We start from the raw sequence: 19707 nt of genomic DNA on the forward strand, positions 1-19707 counted from the left end.
CAATTTCGACTAGATGTGGTAGAAGTTAGGGGGTTAGTTTTCTGAGCTGACATGGTCACAGTGGTGCCTGAATGAGATCTGGCAACCATGAGATATGAGGGAAGGGAGAGATGAGTTAGGGAGAATAGCTAACACCTGGCTCCTAAAAGGATTACAATAATTATCTACTAATGGCAGGAATGAAAGAATGCTGTTGGAGTAATCAAGACTTAAGGCCTGGAAAAAAGATAGTGGGAATGGAGAGTCAGGGAAAGGATCATACAATATTTAGAAGGAAAAGCTGTCAGTAGGTGGTGACTACCTGGAGTTGGGGCATGATGATCAGGGTGGATCATCATGTAGCTGAAAAGACTGCAGCCTTTTCAGCCTAGTGCTGATGGGGAGGAATTATGCTATTATTAGTATTATTATTATTAGTAGTATTTTGAGATGAGTCTCACTCAGTTTCCCAGGCTGCAGTACAATGGCATGATCTCGGCTTACTGCAACTTCTGTCTCTGGGGTTCAAGTGATTCTCCTGCCTCAGCGTCTCGAGTAATTGGGACTACAGGCATGGGCCACCACACCCAGCTAATTTTTGTATTTTTAGTGGAGATAGGGTTTCACCATGTTGGCCAGGATGGTCTCAATCACTTGACCTTGGGATCTGCCTGCCTCAGCCTCCTAAAGTGCTGGGATTACAGGCGTGAGCCACTGTGCCTGGCCAGAATGATGCTATTGATGGAGGAAAGAACATCTAGGGGATATGGGAGCGGAGGAGCCAGGAGAGAAGATGGACAGTTAACTTATGGACATGTCTGGGGCAGGACTGAAACTATAAACAACTACTATTTGAGTGTCGTGCCAAGCACATGTATATATATTACCTTATTTGATCCCATTTATTCTTCACAAGAACTCTATGAGTTAGGTATTAGCCCAGTTTAAAAATGAGGAAACTTGCCTAATTTCACATTGCTGGTAAATGCAGAATGATATTTGACCTCAAGACTATCAGATTCTACGGCACTTGCCAGGATCCCTCTACATCATCCCATTTCTCCTAATACAACCAAACATTTCCACTTAGAAGGTGGCATACAACCAGAAGAGCCAGCCAGGCATGGTGGCTCACCCCTGTAATCCCAGCACTTTGGGGGACTGAGGCGGGTAGATCACTAAGTCAGGAGTTTGAGACCAGCCTGGCCAACATGGTGAAACTCCATCTCTACTAAAAATACAAAAATTAGCAAGGTGTGGTGGTGCATGCCTGTAATCCCAGCTACTAGGGAGGCTGAGGCAGGAGAACCACTTGAACCTGGGAGGTGGATGTTGCAGTGAGCTGAGTTAGTGTCACTGCACTCCAGCCTGGGCGACAGAGCAAGACTCTCTCTCAAAAAAATAAAATAAAATAAACCCCCACAAGAAAACAGAAATAGCCTGGTGTGTGTGCATGGGGATTGGGAAAGTACAATACTGGAGATACAGATTTGAGACTCTCTGCCATCATTATCAAACATTAAGTGCTCATATATAGGACACCATGCTAGAAATAAAGGATAAAAACAGGTATAAGATGAAGGAATGACAGTTCGGAGTATTTCAGTAAATTGGGTCTCACAGCTAGTAACTGGTAGAGCTAAGGCTTGAACTCAGTTTTTTTGATTTTAAGTTCTGTGTCCTTCCACTATGGAAATTTAAACTTCCTTTTCTTTTCTTTCTTTCTTTCTGACATGGGGGTCTCACTCTGTTACCCAGGCTGGAGTACAGAGGCGTGAACACAGCTCACTGAAGCCTCAGTCTCCCCTGCTCAAGCTTTCTTCCCATCTCAGCCTCTTGAGTAGTTGGGACTGCAGCTGTGTGCCACTGTGCCCAGTGAGTTCTTTTAATTTTTAGTAGAGATGAGGTCTCACTATAGTTTTGTAAAATAAGTTAAAAAATATTAGAGATGGGTTTTCCTATGTTGCCCGGGCTGGTCTTGAACTCCTGGGCTCAAGTGATCCTTCCAACTGGGCCTCCCAAAGAGCTGGGATTACAGGCATGAGCTACTGTGCTCAGTCTCTAAACTTTTTTAAAGGCAGACAGAGAATAGCAAGCAGAACTGAAAAGATAATTAATATTTATTGAACAGCTACATGCCAGGCCTAGGTATGTTTCTCACTTAATCCTCCCAATAATTGATGAAGTAGCATTTATTATCCCCATTTTACAGATGAGAAAATGGAGGCTCAGAGACGTAAAGTAACTTTCCAAAGGTAAGTGGCAAGAGGTAAGAGGGCACAGTTAAAGGCAGTCTGTCTCCCTGAGTCTCCTAAGTACTAGTAATAAGTAAGTGCTAATTCTGCAAATCTAACTCCCACCATCAGTCATCATGATTTTAAAATTTTTTCTTTCTTTTTTAGAGACAGGGTCTTGCTATATTGCCAAGGCTGGTCTTGAACTCCTGGGCTCAAACAATCCTCCTGCCTTGGCCTCCCAAAGTGCTGGGATTACTGGCATAAGCCACTGCACCCAGCCTTTTAAAATTTTTTTTGTAGAGATTGGGTCTTGCTGTGCTACCCAAGCTGGTCTTAAATTCCTGGCCTCAATCCCAAAGTGCTGTAATTAGAGCCACAAGACGCTGTGCCTGGTAGTCCTCATTCATGTAATGGAGGAAGCTATGAAGGAATTCTTATTATATTTTAAATTAACTGAAAACCAAACTTTAAAGATTTCATTATTTTCCCCTAGCATCCTATTTCTGTTCCAAAATCCCAGCCAGGGAGTTTTTTTTGGAACACCACATTACATTCTGTTGTCATGTGTTCTTGGGCTCCTCTTGGCTGTGACAGTTTCTCTGACTTTCCTTGATTTTGGTGACCTTGACAGTTTTGAGTATTGGTCAGGTATTTTGTAAGCATGACTGCCTGACAGTATTTGTGTGATGTTTTTCTTATGGTTAGACTGGGGTTCTGAGTTTCGGGGAGGAAGACCACAGAGGTGAAGCACCATTTGCATCACATCGTGTCAGGGTACATACTGGCAACATGACTCATCACTGTTGATGTTGACCTTGACCATCTGGTTGGGGTAGTTTATCAAGTTTCTCTACTGTAAAGCTAACTATTTCTTCCCTCCTTCCCATACCGTACTCTCTGAAGTGCAGCCCCTACCTAAGTAGTGGGGAGTTACACTCTCCCTCCCTCAGGGCAGGGTATATGCATAAATCATTTGGAATTCTTCCAAACAGACTTGTCTGTCCCTTGCTATTTATATACAATTATTATTATTATTATTATTATCATTCAGAGGTAGATACATTCTTGAAGGAATTATTACTTAAAGAATCAGAGCATTCTAATAATTTGTTTCCCAAAGAAATAGATATGTTCACATTATGAGTAAAGACTGTTTTTTAACTTGCTCTAAAAAATATCTGGTTTCTGCATTGTAGAGCTGAGATTTGTGAGGAATGAGGCAGAATTAAAGTTTTAGAGTTGAGTGTTTTTTTTAAAAAAAATTTTATTTATTTATTTTTGAGACAAAGTCCTACTCTGTCACCCAGGCTGGAGTGCAGTGGCATGATCTCGTCTCACTGCAACCTCTGCCTCCTGGGTTCAGGTGATTTTCGTGCCTCAGCCTCCTGAGTAGCTGAGATTACAGGTGCCCACCACCATGCCCAGCTAAGTTTTGTATTTTTAGTAGAGATGGGGTTTCACCATGTTGGCCAGGCTGGTCTCAAACTCCTGACCTCAAGTGATCTGCCTGCCTCGAGCCTCCTAAAGTGCGGGATTACAGGTGTGAGTTACCACGCCCAGCCAGGGTTGAGTGCTTTTATTGTGTTAAGGGATGTGTTCCTGGGGTTCATAAATATGGGCATAAAAGCCAGCACTCTTGTCTAGGTGCAGTGGCTCACACCTGTAATCCTAGCACTTTGGGAGACTGAGGCAGGAGGATTGCTTGAGCCCAGGAGTTCGAGACCAGTCTTGGCAACAAAGTGAGACCCTGTCTCTACAAAAATTAAAAAATTATCCAGTGTGGTGGCATGTGCCGGTAGTCTCAGCTACATGGGAGTCTGAGGCAGGAGAACTGCTTGAGCTTGGGAGATCAAGGCTGCAGTGAGCTATGACTGCACCACTGCACTCCAGCCTGGATAACAGAGTGAGATCCTGTCTCAAAAACAAACAAATAAAACCCAGCACTCTCTTTGAGCAGGTGGAATGACATAAACAACACAGAGGTTGTTGTGGATGATTTCTGAGGTCTTTCCCAACTCCAAAATGCAACAACTATTAGTATTTACACATGCCTATTTCTTGCATGGAACCACTGCATACGTCATCTCCCGTGAGCCCAGTCTATGAGCAACCACAAAAGCTACAAAAAATGCAACCAAAATGACAAAGGCAGCTGTCTGCTCACCTTATCCATGCTGGCCTGGTTCAGTTTCATAATGGAGGCATGGGCCAGGCGCTCATAGATAGTCCTCAGGGCCTTCTTGGAGTAGAGCTCTTGAGGTTTGAATAATTCCTCCATAAACTTTCTATTGAACATGGTTGAGATGATGTCATTCAGAACTGCAGAGACAAGAGAGAATACAGCTGAGCAAGGTACTGAAGCAAGCCTATCCCGAAATGCTCTTTGTGTATGGGTACAGGAGCCAAGCGCGTATAGTACAGAATTGGATGCTGTGTGGCTGGTGAGATCAGCTCCCTGTGGGCACCACACAGGTGTCCCGGTAGAAAGCAGGGCTCTGAGAGTGCTTTATGATGCCATATGATGCCATTTCAGGGCAGACATAAATGACGACAAGGCACCAATGTGTTGTGGTTCGGAGATTATAAACCAGTTAAATAAATATTATCTCACTTGATGGTAAGGGGAATATTTCTTCTTTATTTAAAAAAGATTACTGGCTGGGTGTGGAGGCTCATGCCTATAATCCCAGAGCTTTGGGAGGCCAAGGCTGGAGGATCACTTGAGGCCAGGAGTTTGAGATCAGCCTGGGCAACATAGTCAGACCGTCTCTACAAAAAATTGAAGGCAATTTGCTGGGTGTGGTGGCGGGCCTGGAGGCTGAGGCAGGAGGATCACTTGAGCCCAGGAATTCAATGCTGCAGTGAGCTCTGATTGTGCCACTGCACTCCAGCCTAGGCAACAGGAGATCCTGTCTCAAAAAAAAAAAAAAAAAAAAGAGAGAAAGAAAGAAAGAAATTAATTCCTATAATTTTTAAAAGCAAATCTAAACATTTTTAATTAAAATTAAATATTATAAAAATGGGACCAACAATGACTCTTAATAACATCTCATGAAAATAGACAAGTCTATCCACTGGTTAGAGATTAAAACCCTTGTAATGTCTCCACAAGACATGTACTTTGAATAGCACCATTTATGAATGCCTTACTTTCCACATTTGATCTGTAATATTGATATTACAGTATAGTGCTGTATCTCACACTGTTGTTCAAATGCAGTTTCCCTCTGGTGAGAAAGAAGTGTGCAAATCAAAGTGTCTACAGTTTCAGGTCTTCATTCATCTAGATATTTTGCACTACTGAATAAAATATCACTAGTTAAGGGCCAGGAAAACCCTCAGGTATGAGAAATAGGAACAGACATGGCTGAACATAGATTATCCTTAATTAAACCAGTTATCCTGGCCTAAATGTGAGCATATGTGGATACTGAGAATATACACTTATAGAAATTCAAATCTGAAAGAAAACTGGGTTACTTAAAATAATTATACAAAATCACTTATTAAACATGAGTGGTTATTACTGAATTATGGAAATTTTTCCTTCTTTTGCTGAACACAAAGGACACTCCAGATGATTGCCTGTGGCCATGCATCCTTAGAGCAGAGGCAAGGTAGAGCAGTGAAGTGATTATTTTAGGCACTCTCTACCTGTAAGCAATTGACAGAAGTACCCTGAGGGTTCAGGCCAGTAATTTAAAGCATTTCAATGCATTTTATGGAGGAAGAGGGAGCTCAGGGCTGGTTGTACTTAAATCTTTTTTTTTTTGAGACAGAGTTTCGCTCTTGTTACCCAGGCTGGAGTGCAATGACGCGATCTCAGCTCACCGCAACCTCTGCCTCCTGGGTTCAAGCAATTCTCCTGCCTCAGCCTCCCGAATAGCTGGGACTACAGGCATGCGCCACCATGCCCAGCTAATTTTTGTATTTTTTAGTAGAGACGGGGTTTCACCTTGTTGACCAGGATGGTCTTGATCTCTTGACCTCGTGATCCACCCGCCTCGGCCTCCCAAAGTGCTGGGATTATAGGCGTGAGCCACTGTGCCCGGCCCTGTACTTAAATCTTAAATGGAAGGGCTACAGAGAGAGGGGAGAGGGTATACATCCCCCCCCCCAGTGACACAAATGAAATGACTGTGGCTCCTTACAGAAACGCTAAACTCACATTTGACCTTTAGCTTTTACTCTAGACTGTTCCTATTACTCAGTGAGAAAGAACCAAATCCATTACCAACACAGGATATCCCTGACATCTGACAATTTCAAACCACCGCAGCTTGCCCTTGATGTGCCCTAACATTTCCCCAGCATGGACAGCTCGGAGGGACACAGAACTCTTTCAGGTCTGCCTCATGCCTGACCAATAAGAAAGAACCTGCAATAAACTGGGTTTTCTAACTTTTTCCTTACCGTAGCCTACATAAAATGTAGCATTTGCGAGGAAACAGGCACAACTGAAAAGCCACACATAAGTCCTCAAAAGAGGGAATGTGAAGAATTTTCCACAGACTTATGTAAGCCAGGGAGGAGTGCCAAAGAAGAATTCAAGTTAAAGCATCACATCAACTCTCATTAGGTTAATGCTTACAAAGAGCTACAGTTCACCTAGGTGCAGAGTCATTACTCTGGGGTCTTTGAGCCCTTATTAGGAGCTAGGAAAATAGCTTAGACCCAGATAAATCAGTTCTGGACGAAGAATACCCTAAGGTGATTGTTAGCTACTTGGGCAAAGTAAAAAACAAAATGAAGCCTTTGCCCTGGGAAGTGAAGAAGCTTTGCAGCACCATGGCTCCTGGCACAAGAGCTTGCAGACAGTTCACCTGCTGGAAGAGGATGGCAGGGTCTGTCCTTGTGGGTAGAGCAGTGAGTGCAAATGTCCCCAAAGAGGAAATGGCAGTTTAATGGTTGGGCCAGGACACCTAGGGCCCCCTCTTCTCATTTCATTCTTTGGAAAGAAGATGGAGGCACACGTTAACATGTTTTTGTCTTACAGTTTGCAAAACCCAGCCCTTGGTTGAGGCAGACCTATTACGTACCAGACACTGAAATCAACACCACAGGCATTAAAAAGATGTTATCCTTGCCCTAGAGAAGCAGCACATCATCTTTAGTTAAACCTGAGAAACAGTTTTTTAAAAAAATTTAATTTGTTTGTTATTTTTTCCCTTCACCTTAACATCCCTGAAGAAATAGTTTTAATCAGACCCACCCGTTAGTCTAAGTGTTGGTTTTTGGCATGCAAATGGGTTCTGCATACTTTTCAAGAGGCAGGAATATACCAGGAGCCAGATTTGATCAGGAAGAGATTAAGGCAGGGGAGGGAAGGGTTTTTTCACTGGAGCTTCAGAAAGTTGGTAATTAGGTTCTTAACACAGCAAGCCTCTAGTCTTGGTTTCAGATTATGAAGTCAGTTTCTGTTCATTATTTTTGAACTCTTCTGTTAAAATAAATTTCAATTATTCAATTATATATATGAAAAGCCCTCAAAAATCCACACTTCACACCTGAAATTCTGCAATGCATCATGGGGTAGGTCAAAAATTGCTCAAGGAGAAGTGTCAAATGATGATTGTGAAATATAATAAAAGTGTATCAAGCACTTCAATTGGGCTTTTCTTCGAGCCTGGTCTGATGAAGTAATTATCTTGATGAAAGCAATCAAGTTTTTACCAATTACCTCTGCTCTAAATTGACTTGTTAATGGAAATAAGAAATCTGGAGCCACGAATTAAGAGAGAGGAAACCTTCCTGAATAGTTGCCATGTGTGAATCCTTTCTATGTCCCAGGCACTGGGCTTAGAACTTTATATGCATTATCTCATTTAAACTCCAAGTCAACTCTGAATTATTATCCTCATTCTTTTTTTTCCCCCCTGACCACTTATCCTCAAGTTCTGTATTATCCTCATTCTATTAAGGAGGAAAACTGAATCATAAAGTCCAAGGTCACACAGCTAGTGACGGACCCGAAATTAGAATGAAATCTGTTTGATTTTAATGCCTGTGCTCTCAAATATTACTATTTTTGAAGCGGAATCTTGCTGTCACCCAGGCTAGAGTGCAGTGCCATGATCTCAGCTCACTGCAACCTTCACCTCCCATGTTCAAGCGATTCTCCTGCCTCAGCCTCTCAAGTAACTGGGATTATAAGTGCCCATCACCATGCCTAGCTAATTTTTGTATTTTTAGTAGAGACAGTTTTTACCATGTTGGCCAGGCTGGTCTCGAACTCCTGACCTCAAGTGATCCTCCTGCCTCCACTTCCCAAAATGCTGGGATTATAGGCATGAGCCACTGTGCCCAGCCTCTTAAATATTATATGGGCTATCTTCTCAGCATACTGGGTGTGGTGAGAGCATTTAAAATATTGAAGAGTATGGCTGATGATGGGCACAAACCACACCCAAATGTCAAATGACAGAAGGTACCTGAGATATTTAAAGGCTGAGAAAGTCTAAGGCTTTATTCTGAGGAGTTGACAACTTTTTCAGGTTTGCTGCTTGTAGTAGGTAAGGGGAAACTGAAGTTTTCGCATGATGATGCCACACTGCATGCACGATGTCATGCCTTCTGTCCACAGTCCTGGCAGCCATGCAGTTACATGCTTCCATTTTTCTTGGTTGCTCTGTGTGCTTAGGAGAATGGCTCTGGGAGGGTCACTCATGTTGAAGCACAATTCTTTGGTTACATGACACTTTAACAAAGTTGTTTTAAGGACTACCAAATAGGATGACACGCCCCAAAGTATAGCTATTGCCCTAGCTGTCCCTACAAAGCTTGGAACTGAGAAAAGGAGACAGATCCCTTAGGTATAATGTGGCTTTTTGGTCAGTTTGCTTAGTTGTCATCTTACATGCTGTATTTATTCCTCTTAAATACAAGATTCAAATGTTAAATACAAACTCATGCCTGTTTTCTTACTTTGAACTATTTCGAGTGGTCCCACCTTAAACCCTGCTGATAAAGGCCTGAGTGAACCTGTGGATGCAGACTGAACACATGCAGCCCAGAGATAGCATACCTCGTTTTCTGTCCACCTCTGTCCATTCATCTACATGAAGCATATAAAGAGAAAACACCAGTTCATGAAGCAAGAACGTTATTTTCAAGGAGGCTTTAAACATACCAATTTCAATGATCTTATCTATGAAACTTTTCACGTTTGTATTTAATGTCTAACGTGAACACACTGCCTTCTATTTGAAACCTTTAAAAGGATGATGAATAAACAACCTACTTCAAAAAAGCTCAAGAAAGGCTATGTCTTATAGGGAGTGGGCTAAAAGCGTAAACTGAGGAGGATTAGCTATCCTGTGGTTCATCTTGAAAGGCTCAAGAAATCGTGCTCTCTAATGCTATGAGAAAACATATCATTCAGCAGTAGGCTTTTAAAGATGCTAGCCTCCATGAGGAAGAATAATTCCAAGAACAGGCAGAGAAAAAAGTTTCTTTGTGTACAATCTGAGTTTTTTTCTTTATTAATGTAAGATTTCCCTTTGTAGAGTACAGATGGAACTGCTCAAATTAGAAAACTTGAAATGTGAATTAAAAGGAAAACATGTCAGCGTTTGTTTCTGTTTTACTTTATATATATATAGATGCATGATTTCCATGTAAAAAGAAAGGAATAATGATAGCACCACTATAAAGAAAGCTGCTGAGGACAAAGGCAGTCCGGGAGATCCCAAGAGGAGACCAAATAAGGAAAAATGCAGTTGGCTAGAGAAATCGGTGAGAGTCAAGACTCTGTGGGTTGAAACCTGGTTCTACTTACTAGCTATATAAACTTCAAGCAACCTGTTTAATCTCAGTTTCATTTGTAAAACAGGGATCATAATAGCACCTACCTCACAGGCCTATTGTGGGGATAAAGGCATAACACACATCAAATGCTTAGCTGGCTTCCCTTCAAGTTCTGCTTCCTCTACTGAGGGACATTAGATAACACCCATAAAGGATGAAAGATGACTTTTTTCCTTTTCTTCATTTTTTGCAGAGATTTCAATCTAGAAAAACCACCCCAGATAAAAAAGTTCTATACATATCTGTATTTTAAAACATTTTGGCCAGGCACAGTGGCTCATGCCTGTAATCCCAGAACTCTGGGAGGCCGAGGCAGGCAGATCACTGGAGGTCAGGAGTTTGAGACCAGCCTGGCCAACATGGTGAAACTCCATTTCTACCAAAAAATACAAAAATTAGCTGGGTGTGGAGGTGTGCACCTGTAGTCACAGCTACTAGGGAAACTAAAGCAGGAGAATCTCTTGAACCCAAGAGGTGAAGGTTGCAGTGAGTGGAAATTGCGCCACTGTACTCCAGCCTGGGTGACAGAGCCACACTCTGTCTCAAAAAACAAAAAATCCCCCCAAAACCTTTGTAATTAATAGTTTCTTTTGGAAATATTTGCCACTAGATTGTGGCACTAGGGGTGATTTCTGAAGTTATAATTAAAGCATATACATGGCTTCAATGCATTAATACCAACAGCTCCCAACAGAGCAGTGTGAGAGCATGCCCGGTGCCATGTCCTAACCAGCTGCAAAGGGTTTCCATTGCAAGGTCACATTCCTCTGGGAAAATTCATCATCTTCCCCCATCAAGAGTAATGGGCTTTTGAAAAGAAAATACTGAGAGAGCAGCACCAAGAGTTTGGCATATACTGTTTTCTTTGGTACAATGTCCACATCTATCTTTCTGTGGCATTTATTTTTTATTTGTTTATTTATTTTGAGGCAGAGCCTCCAGGCTGTCGCCCAGGCTGGAGTGCAGTGGCAGGATCTTGGCTCACTGCAACCTCTGCCTCCCAGGTTCAAGTGATTCTCCTGCCTCAGTCTCCTGGGTAGCTGGAATTACAGGCATGTGTCACCACACCTTGGTAATTTTTGTATTTTTTGTAGAGATGGGTTTTCACCACATTGTCCAGGCTGGTCTTGAACTCCTGACCTCAGGTGATCCGTCCGCCTCAGTGTCCCAAAGTGCTGGGATTATAGGCATGAGCCACTGGGCCTGGCCTCTGCGGCATTTATTTAACTGGTGATCTAGTATGATACACTTCTGGGAATTCAGGGAGGTGGAGTTTTAATCCCCATGCAGGTGTATTTGGGAATAGTGGTGCTGCAAGGGGGTCAGCTCTAAAGGACAGTGACTCTCACTGATAAAATGGAACTGGCAGATGCTCCTGAAGGCAAGCAGGCTGAGCGCCAGCAGGGGTCTCTGTAGTGCTGTGTGCTCCCCACTCCTTTCCTCCTGAGAATCCAGGGAAGAGAAACACCCTATTTTTCTATTATTTCTCAGGATGACTTATTTGTGACAACTCCACTTTAGTTCTCTTTTGAGTAGGGGCAGGCCCAAGGCTATTCAGAGCTAGTCGTTAAACTGAAACTAGAAAAATAAAAACAGAGTCTCACTGCCCTTTGCTTGCTCATACTACACTGTGATTGGCATGTCTTGGAAAAATCACTTTGTGGCCACATGCCTCAGTTTCCGCTCCTGTAAAATGAGGAATGTAAGCAAAATATAATAAGGTCTTGGGCCGGGCGTGGTGGCTCACTCCTGTCATCCCAGCACTTTGGGGGGGCTGAGGCAAGCGGAGCACGAGGTCAAGAGATTGAGACCATCCCAGCCAACATGGTGAAACACCGTCTCTACTAAAATGCAAAAAATCAGCCAGGCATGGTAGTGTGTGCCTGTAGTCCCAGCTACTCGGGATGCTGAGGCAGGGGAATTGCTTGAACCCAGGAGGCAGAGATTGCAGTGAGCCGAGATCATGCCAGTGCTCTCCAGCCTGGCAACAGAATGAGACTCTGTCTCAAAAGAAAAAAAAAAAAAGGTCTTATTTGTAAATATTTTTAAGAGGCAAAGGTAGCTTTTATTATTCTCGCTATTGCTTAAAACAGGAGACAACATTCAATATGCAACACTCGATAGTTGCCCCATAGAGCGAGCACTTCCTTTCTGTTGAATGTTAAATTAGAGGCTGTGCTGTGGGGGGAAGCTGCAACATCTGCCTTGGCCTTGCGGGAACAGGGATGGCCTCCAGGAGACCAATTAGTTGGATAAGATCATGAAAACATCTAGAAGAAATATGATTTCCATTCAAAGCTTCGAAGAGGACTAGTTTACCAAGTCTAGTGTTTTACAGGCTCCTGTGTACAGGGATCTGTTACAGGGGCTCCTGCTCCAGCAGCCACACAACTCAAAATGGTGGAATTGGTGGAAGAGGAGTGTTTCTCAGCTCTTTGAATCCTATGCTCTCTACCCTATCTCACACTATCTTCTACAAATCTCCATCAGCCAACTACTTTCTGTCATTTCTTTGATAAAATCAGTGAGTATATTGGGTATATATTTTTCAAACTCCTCCCTCTCCTCCTGACCTACCAACCCCCACAAAGCTTCTGATATCGTTCCCGAGGTATGGCAGCAGAGTATAGTGGTTTAGGGGACACTGGCTGAGTACGAGCTTTGGAGCCTGATGTCCTGGGCTCAAATCCTTTACTTTTCCTCTTACCACCCATGTAACTCTGAGCAAATTAGTCTTAGTTTCTCCATCTGTAAAATGGGGATAGTAATATTACCTATGGATTACAATAGTTGGGAGGATAAAGGTGTTTAAGAGGAGTCCTCGGTACAAAGTAAGTGCTTAATTTTTCATCATTTTATTGTTGATTGTTGTCATTTAGTCAGTGACTGGAGTAGACTGATCAATAGCCCTACCTCCAGTGAACGTCTAGAAGGGCTGCATCAGGCTCTATCTAGTACCTCACATAGTGTTTGACATTGTATCAAAAACTGTGGAATGAATGAGTGTGCTAATGTAAATTACTAAAGATGGCTGAAACTCCCTAAAACCATATTTAGCAAAACCAGAATAAAGGCTGTAACTCCTAAAGGTAAAGCTGTCCCCTAGTATTCAGAGGGCCTTGCCCAGACCTCCTGTTGAAAGATACCTATTACTCATTCTGTTAAACATAATAAATACATTATTTCATTAAATCCTTACAACTTTGCTTTAAGGTATATATATATATTTACCATTTTATGGAAAAACAGGTTTATAGAGGTTACACCTGAAGGTCATGCAATTAGTTAAATGGTGAAGCTGGAATTGGGACCCAGGTCTGTAAGCCTCCAGAAAGTATGTTCTTAATTGCCGATTGACATTATCTTCCAAGATGCAGGCTACCTACCAGTCTGAGGATGCCAGCATGTTACCTCATTGGTGCCACTAGCCTGAGTGAAGTCAGATCACACAGGCACCAAGGAAAACAGAATCCTCTCAAAGAAAAAATGACAATGCTATATAAAACTGCCAATTTAGATAATCAGCTCAACAAACATTTACTGATCACTAATTTATTCTGGTCTAGGAATTATGGTAGGTGTTGGAGTATAAAGATGAGTAAGACAATCAAGTGGGAGACAGACATATGCACAGATCATTTCAGTATAGTATGGCCAGGGATAAGGTAGCGAGAGGCAGGCATGGGGTGCTATGGGAGCACAGGGTGCTATGAGAGCATGTGCAGGCCCTTTCTGCATATGGGAAGGCTTCCTGAAGGAGATAATTCTTAAGCTGAATAATGTAGGATTGAAGGGGAAGAATGTAGGGATGGGAATTACTAGCATGGAAACATGAACAAACACGGTTTAAGTGGAGATCTACAAGCAGTTTGGTATTATTGGGAAATAGAAGGCAGGCAGTGGTGGAAGATGGGACTGCAGAGGAAGACAGAGATCAGATCAGGAAGGGCCTTGAAATGTCCTGTGCAGGAATTGGTCTTAACCCAGATGGCAGTGGAAAGGTGACAAAAGGTGACTTGCCCCCTTAGGCAGGGGCAAGTATGGACAGATAAGCATTTTAGAAAGCTCACTGGCCACAATGTGCAGAATGAATGGAGGGGGTATGCTATAGGGAGTCCTTTTTAGCTCTTTATGCACGAACTTGGACTCAGTTACATACACACAATAGTTAATATCTGAATATGTATGCTTAGCATCTGAATATGTATGCTCAATTTTTAATTGAGCATACAAAGATTAATGGAGGGCCGGGCGCAGTGGCTCACACCTGTAATCCCAGTACTTTGGGAGGCTGAGGTGGGTGGATCACCTGAGGTCAGAAGTTTGAAATCAGTCTGTCCAACATGGTGAAACCCCATCTCTACTGGAATCATAAAATTAGCCAGGTGTGGTGGTGCATGCCTGTAATCCCAGCTACTTGGGAGGCTGAGGCAGGAGAATTGCTTGAACCTGGGAGGCGGAGGTTGCAGTGAGCCAAGATCGTGCCACTGCACTCCAACCTGGGCAACAAGAGTGAAACTCCATCTCAGAAAAAAAAAAAAAAAAGATTAGTGGAGAGAATGTTCTAATTGGTGGGTGGCCATGTCAATTGCCTTTTCAACTTTTCCTCCTTTGCTTTGAAATATAATATTTCCTTCATACTTAATCTAGGAAATTTGGTATAAGCAGTTTTTGCTGAGACGGAAGGAAAAAAGGAAAAGGAACAGAGTGGCAGAGTGTTCTGAGTCATCATTTTTCTGGGGATTAGTGTGGTGTCCATGGGAGCCAGATTTTGCATTTTCTTTCTTTCTTTTTTTTTTTTTTGAGATGGACTCTTGCTCTGTTGCCCAGGCTGGAGTGCAATGGAACGATCTCGGCTCACTGCAACCTCTGCCTCCCAGGTTCAAGCAATTCTCCTGCCTCAGCCTCTTGAGTAGCTGGGATTACAGGTGTGCACCACCATGCCCAGCTAATTTTTGTATTTTTAGTAGAGATGGGGTTTCACCATATTGGCCAGGCTGGTCTCAAACTCCTGACCTCATGATCCGCCTGCCTTGACCTCCCAAAGTGCTGGGATTACAGGTGTGAGCCACTGCGCCCAGCCCAGATTTTGCATTTTCAAAGCTCTCATATAATTATTTTCACAATTGTATTCCCCTCCAATACTTGTGAGGAGAAAGATTTATAACTTTCTCACTTTTTCGTATTTAGTTATATTATTTTAGAACTCCAAATTTCTAGAAATAGCTTCTGACATGAGTAAGACCAATCTCCAGCTTATGTGGAAAGATATTACCATAAAGGAATGAAGAATCAGAACCTGGACCCAGCATGGTGGCTCACGCCTGTGATCCCAACACTTTGGGCGGCCAAGTCGGGCAGATCACTTGAGGCCAGGAATTCAAGACTGGCCTGGGAAACATGACGACACCCCATTTCTACTAAAAATACAAAAAGTAGCCGGGCGTGGTGGTGCATGCCTGTAATCCCAGCTACTTGGGAGGCTGAGGCACGAAAATCGCTGGAACCTAGGAGGCGGAGGTTGCCCCGTTAGCTGAGATCGTGCCACGACACTCCAGCCTGGGTGACAGAGTGAGACTCTGTCTCAAAAAAACAAAACAAAACAAAAAACAAATCAGAACCTCTTCCTTGGGGGTAAAGAGGATGTGTTTGGACTAGCAAGGGGTATGATGCCAGATGGTGGGCAGCTGGGACTCGTACATTTGGAAAGGACTGATTGATAAAAGAGATTGGGAAATCACCTCTCGCATTTGAAGAGATGGGGAAATTAGGGAGATGAGGCACCCTAAGGTCCACTGGGAGTATTAAATTCCTCTGCTGCGAAAAAAGCTTTTGGGGGATTTGACTCCTGAGGGGCTCCAACTGGATGGGGTTTGTGTCTTGTAAGAAAGGTCCCTGGTTATAAGAGTGAAATGTGTAGAGGTGCGGGTCTGGCTGTGGGTGTTAGGGCGATGGTGAGAGGGCCGGGCTGCGGGTTGCGGGTCTGGCTGAGTGGGCCGGGGGCCTCTCACCTTTGCGGGCCTTGTCTCCCGGGATGTTCTGGGCCCGCAGCCGTTGGTCCAGGATATAAAGCATCTCCCCGCCCAAGTTCAAGAAGAGCAGCGGTAGCGTCCGCACCGACATGGTGCTGGAAGCGAGCTGGGCTGGCGAACAGCCCCAGGGTTCAGCGGTCAGCGTCCTAAAGGCCAGGCCGCCGCGTCCCAGTAGTCTGGTTGCTAGGGCAACGCCGCGACGGGAAAAGGAAGCCAATCAGAAGGCGGTTTGGTGGGAAGTGCCCTGAGAACGGGCGCTAATTGGTCTGAGTGGCGGAGTGTTCCGGAGGGACTGTTCCGAGCCGGATGCTGGCGCGACGTTGGCCGCAGTTGAGGAGGTGTGCTTTTGAGTCTAGTTCCTCCCTCGTAAGGGCGAGGGACGGGCCAGTGTCTGCGGGTGGCCTTGACACAGCCAGCCTGGAGCTCAGGACCCCGGCGCTGGCGCGGGGCCTCAGGTGCCTATGAGAGAGGAAAGCCCAGGCAGAACAGCTTTAGAGCAGGCTCGGACTTGGGTTGGAATCACGGCTCGTGATTTTTTGCCGTGTGACGTCGGGCAGGCTTTGAGCCTTGGCTTCCTCTTATGTAACATGGAGCTGGCACTCATCACAGGACGGCTGAAAGGAGTCAGTGAGATCATGGAAACGCCCTGAAAGCACTCAATAAAAATGGTAACTGACTTCTTTTAGACGGGGCAAGGATCAGAAGTTCTGAGTCGTTTGCAACCCAGGCCCGTCCCGGTGTGTTCAGCTCCCAGAGGTTGTGCGCTGGGGACTCCGGGAAGTTCCCTCCTCAACGCTGTTCCGAAGGCCTCCCAACCATTTTTTCCCCTTTTTTTCTTTTCTTTTCTTTCTTTTTTTTTTTGTTTTTGTTTTTTTTGAGACGCAGTTTCGCTCTTGTCGCCCAGGCTGGAGTGCAGTGGTGCGATCTCGGCTCACTGCAACTTCTGGCTCCAGGGTTCAAACAATTCTCCTGCCTCAGCCTCCCAAGTAGCTGGGATTGCAGGCATGCGCCACCACGGCTAGTTTTTTGTATTTTTAGTAGCAACAGTGCTTCTCCTTGTTGGTCTGGCTGGTCTTGAACTCCCAACATCATGGCTTAATGCAGCCTACAACTCCTGGCCTCAAGTGATTGTCCTGCCTCAGACTCCTTAGTCGTTGGGATTAAAGGCCCCACCAACTACCTTTTTAGAGCTGTCTCCTACACCTGGCTACCTCCTCTCTGCTGTCCAGTTGAACTCATTAGCAGGCTGCCTCTTCCTCATAACCACACCACTGGAAAGTGTTGCCCTGACATAACTAAGCTCAAGTCCTTCCCATATTAATATTCTCCTTCCATCTCATATTCCCGCTAGTCTGTTTTCCTTCCTATCCTTCCAGTGAAGTGTTTTAAACAAGTTGACAACACTCACAACTGGAACTTCCTTAATATCCTCACTCCCTACCTCATTGCAACTGGTATTATGCTCCCTGAACCCCACTGAAACTGCTTCACCATGAATACTTCTTAGTCCTTTCATTAACTGATACCTCAGCATTAGGATTATACAGTATCCCACTACTGGTGGCCCAAGGCTTTGTTTAATTTTGTTATTTTGCCTGCTCTATGCTCTGTTTTAAAAGGTAATACAGGCCAGGCGCAGTGGCTCACACCTGTAATCCCAGCAGTTTGGGAGGCTGAGGCGGGCGGATCAGTTGAGGTCAGGAGTTCAAGACCAGCCTGGCCGGCATGGTGAAACCCCGTCTCTACTAAAAATACAAAAAAATTAGCCGGGTGTGGTAGCTCACACCTGTGATCCAAGCTACTCCAGAGGCTGAGGCAGGATAATTGCTTGAACCTGGGACAGGGAGGTTGCAGTGAGCTGAGATTGCAACACTGTACTCCAGCCTGGGGAACAGAGCAAAAACTCTGTCTAGTTTTAGCATCATTACTTCATGTTAGGCCTTCATGCATTTTTGTTGCCTGCCTGGCTCCTAAAAGCTTTTGAGTTTGCTATAGTGTAGACTCTTCCTTTAGCTTCTCAGACCTTTTTCTTGGTCCCTAAGCAGTGTGATATAGTGAACAGGACATGAGTTCTGAGTCAAGACAGAGTCAGCTTTGAATCCTAGACCTTTCTCTTCCCAGCTATATGAATTTGGACAAGTTACCTCACCTCTCTGAGTCTCAGTTCTCTCATGGCTCAGGGCTCTCTCATCTCTTCTGGCTAAAATGAGGATAATTAGCCAATGTGTGGAGTAAAGGTCGCTGTGAATATTAGATTATGTCCCTAAGGTAGCACTTAAAACAATGCCTTTTGGCTGGATGCAGTGGCTCAGGCCTGTAATCCCAGTGCTCTGGGAGGCCAAGGCATTTGGGAGGCCAAGGATTGCTTGAGGCCAGGAGTTTGAGAAACCTGGGCAACAGTGAGACTGTATGTCCACAACAAATAAAAAAATTAACTGGGCACAGTGGCTTAATATAGTCCTATATAGTCCTAGCTACTTAGGAGGCAGAGGTAGGAGGATTGCTTGAGCCCAGGAATTTGAAGTTAGTGAACTGCACTCCAGCTGGGGCTACAGAGCAAGATCCTGTCTCTAAAAAAAAGCAACCAAACCAAAACACACAAATGCCTTTGCAGTAGGGCCTGATCCATTAAAATGTGTTCCTTTTTCTTTCCTTCCCCTGGGCTAGCCCCCTTAACTGTTGGCACCTGGCCCTCTGACACAGTACCTCCAATTAGCCGTGGCCTTCCCTACGATTCCTGGAAGTGTTATCTGAGTAGTTCATCTTTAGTTCTGAGCTTCTCATTTCTGCACTCCTAGGCTCTCTGTTCTACCTCTCCATCACCTCCTCCAGCTCAGCTGCTCCTTCTGACTCAGGCTAAGCTCTCAGGGATCATCCTTCTTATCCAGATGTAGCCCTTTTGCTTTGAGATGGAGTCTCACTCTGTCACCCAGGCTGGAGTGCAGTGGCATGATTTCGGCTCACTGTAACCTCTGCAGCCTGGGTTCACGCGATTCTCCTGCCTCAGCCTCCTGAGTAGCTGGAATTACAGGAGCCTACCACATTTTTCTATTTTTGGTAGAGATGGGGTTTCATCATCTTGGCCAGGCTGGTCTTGAACTCCTAACCTCGTGATCTACCCGCCTTGGCCTCCCAAAGTGCTGGGATTATAGGCATGAGCCACTGTGCCTGGCCCATTTTTTCTTGTACACTCTGTTCCTGGGCAGTTTCATTTACACCCATGGGTTCAACTTGTAAACCTCTCTAGTCCAGACCCCTCTACTGAGTCCTAGATCTAAACTTCTAGTTGCTCTTTGGCTAGCACTTTAATATGCCTTTCTCCCTTTTTGACTTTCCTCAGTGGCTTCCCTTCTCTTAGTGAAGTCCAACGTATTTCTGCAGTGTTATGGGCTGAATGTGTCCCCCCAAATTCATATGCTGAAGCCCTAACTCCAGTGTTACGTTATTTAGAGATGGGGCTTCTCAGAGGTAACTAGGATTAGATAAGGTCATGAGTACAGTCCTCATGATGGGATTAGGGGCCTTATAAGAGAGCGTGATCTTTCCCCAGTGCATGGAAGGAGGGAAAGGCCATGTAATGACATTGAGAAGGTGGCCTTTCCAAGCTAGGAAGAGTCCTCACCTGAAATTGAATTGGCTGGTACTTTGATCTT

General features: G+C 44.3%; 1 protein-coding gene across 6 annotated transcripts in view; it reads right to left on the reverse strand.

Moving 5' to 3' along the window:
• OSCP1 (organic solute carrier partner 1) overlaps nucleotides 1-16234 on the reverse strand; it is a 31520-nt gene extending 15286 nt beyond the window's left edge. For 4 of the 6 annotated variants that reach the window (XM_012439455.2, XM_012439427.2, XM_012439462.2 and 1 more), the window contains exons 1-3: nucleotides 16034-16234; nucleotides 9241-9270; nucleotides 4381-4535 (exon numbers count right to left, since the gene is read on the reverse strand). In XM_012439455.2, coding sequence (XP_012294878.1) covers nucleotides 4381-4535; nucleotides 9241-9270; nucleotides 16034-16145 — 297 coding nt within the window. In that variant the 5' untranslated portion in view covers nucleotides 16146-16234. The remainder of the gene's footprint in view (nucleotides 1-4380; nucleotides 4536-9240; nucleotides 9271-16033) is intronic. The other 2 variants (XM_012439447.2, XM_012439437.2) reach the window with 1 other exon arrangement.
• Between the last annotated feature and the right edge of the window lie 3473 nt (nucleotides 16235-19707).

This window comes from Aotus nancymaae, unplaced genomic scaffold (genome assembly GCF_030222135.1).
Source record: "Aotus nancymaae isolate 86718 unplaced genomic scaffold, 86718_ANA_hifiasm-v0.15.2.pri h1tg000053l, whole genome shotgun sequence".
Classification (NCBI taxonomy): Eukaryota; Metazoa; Chordata; class Mammalia; order Primates; family Aotidae; genus Aotus; species Aotus nancymaae.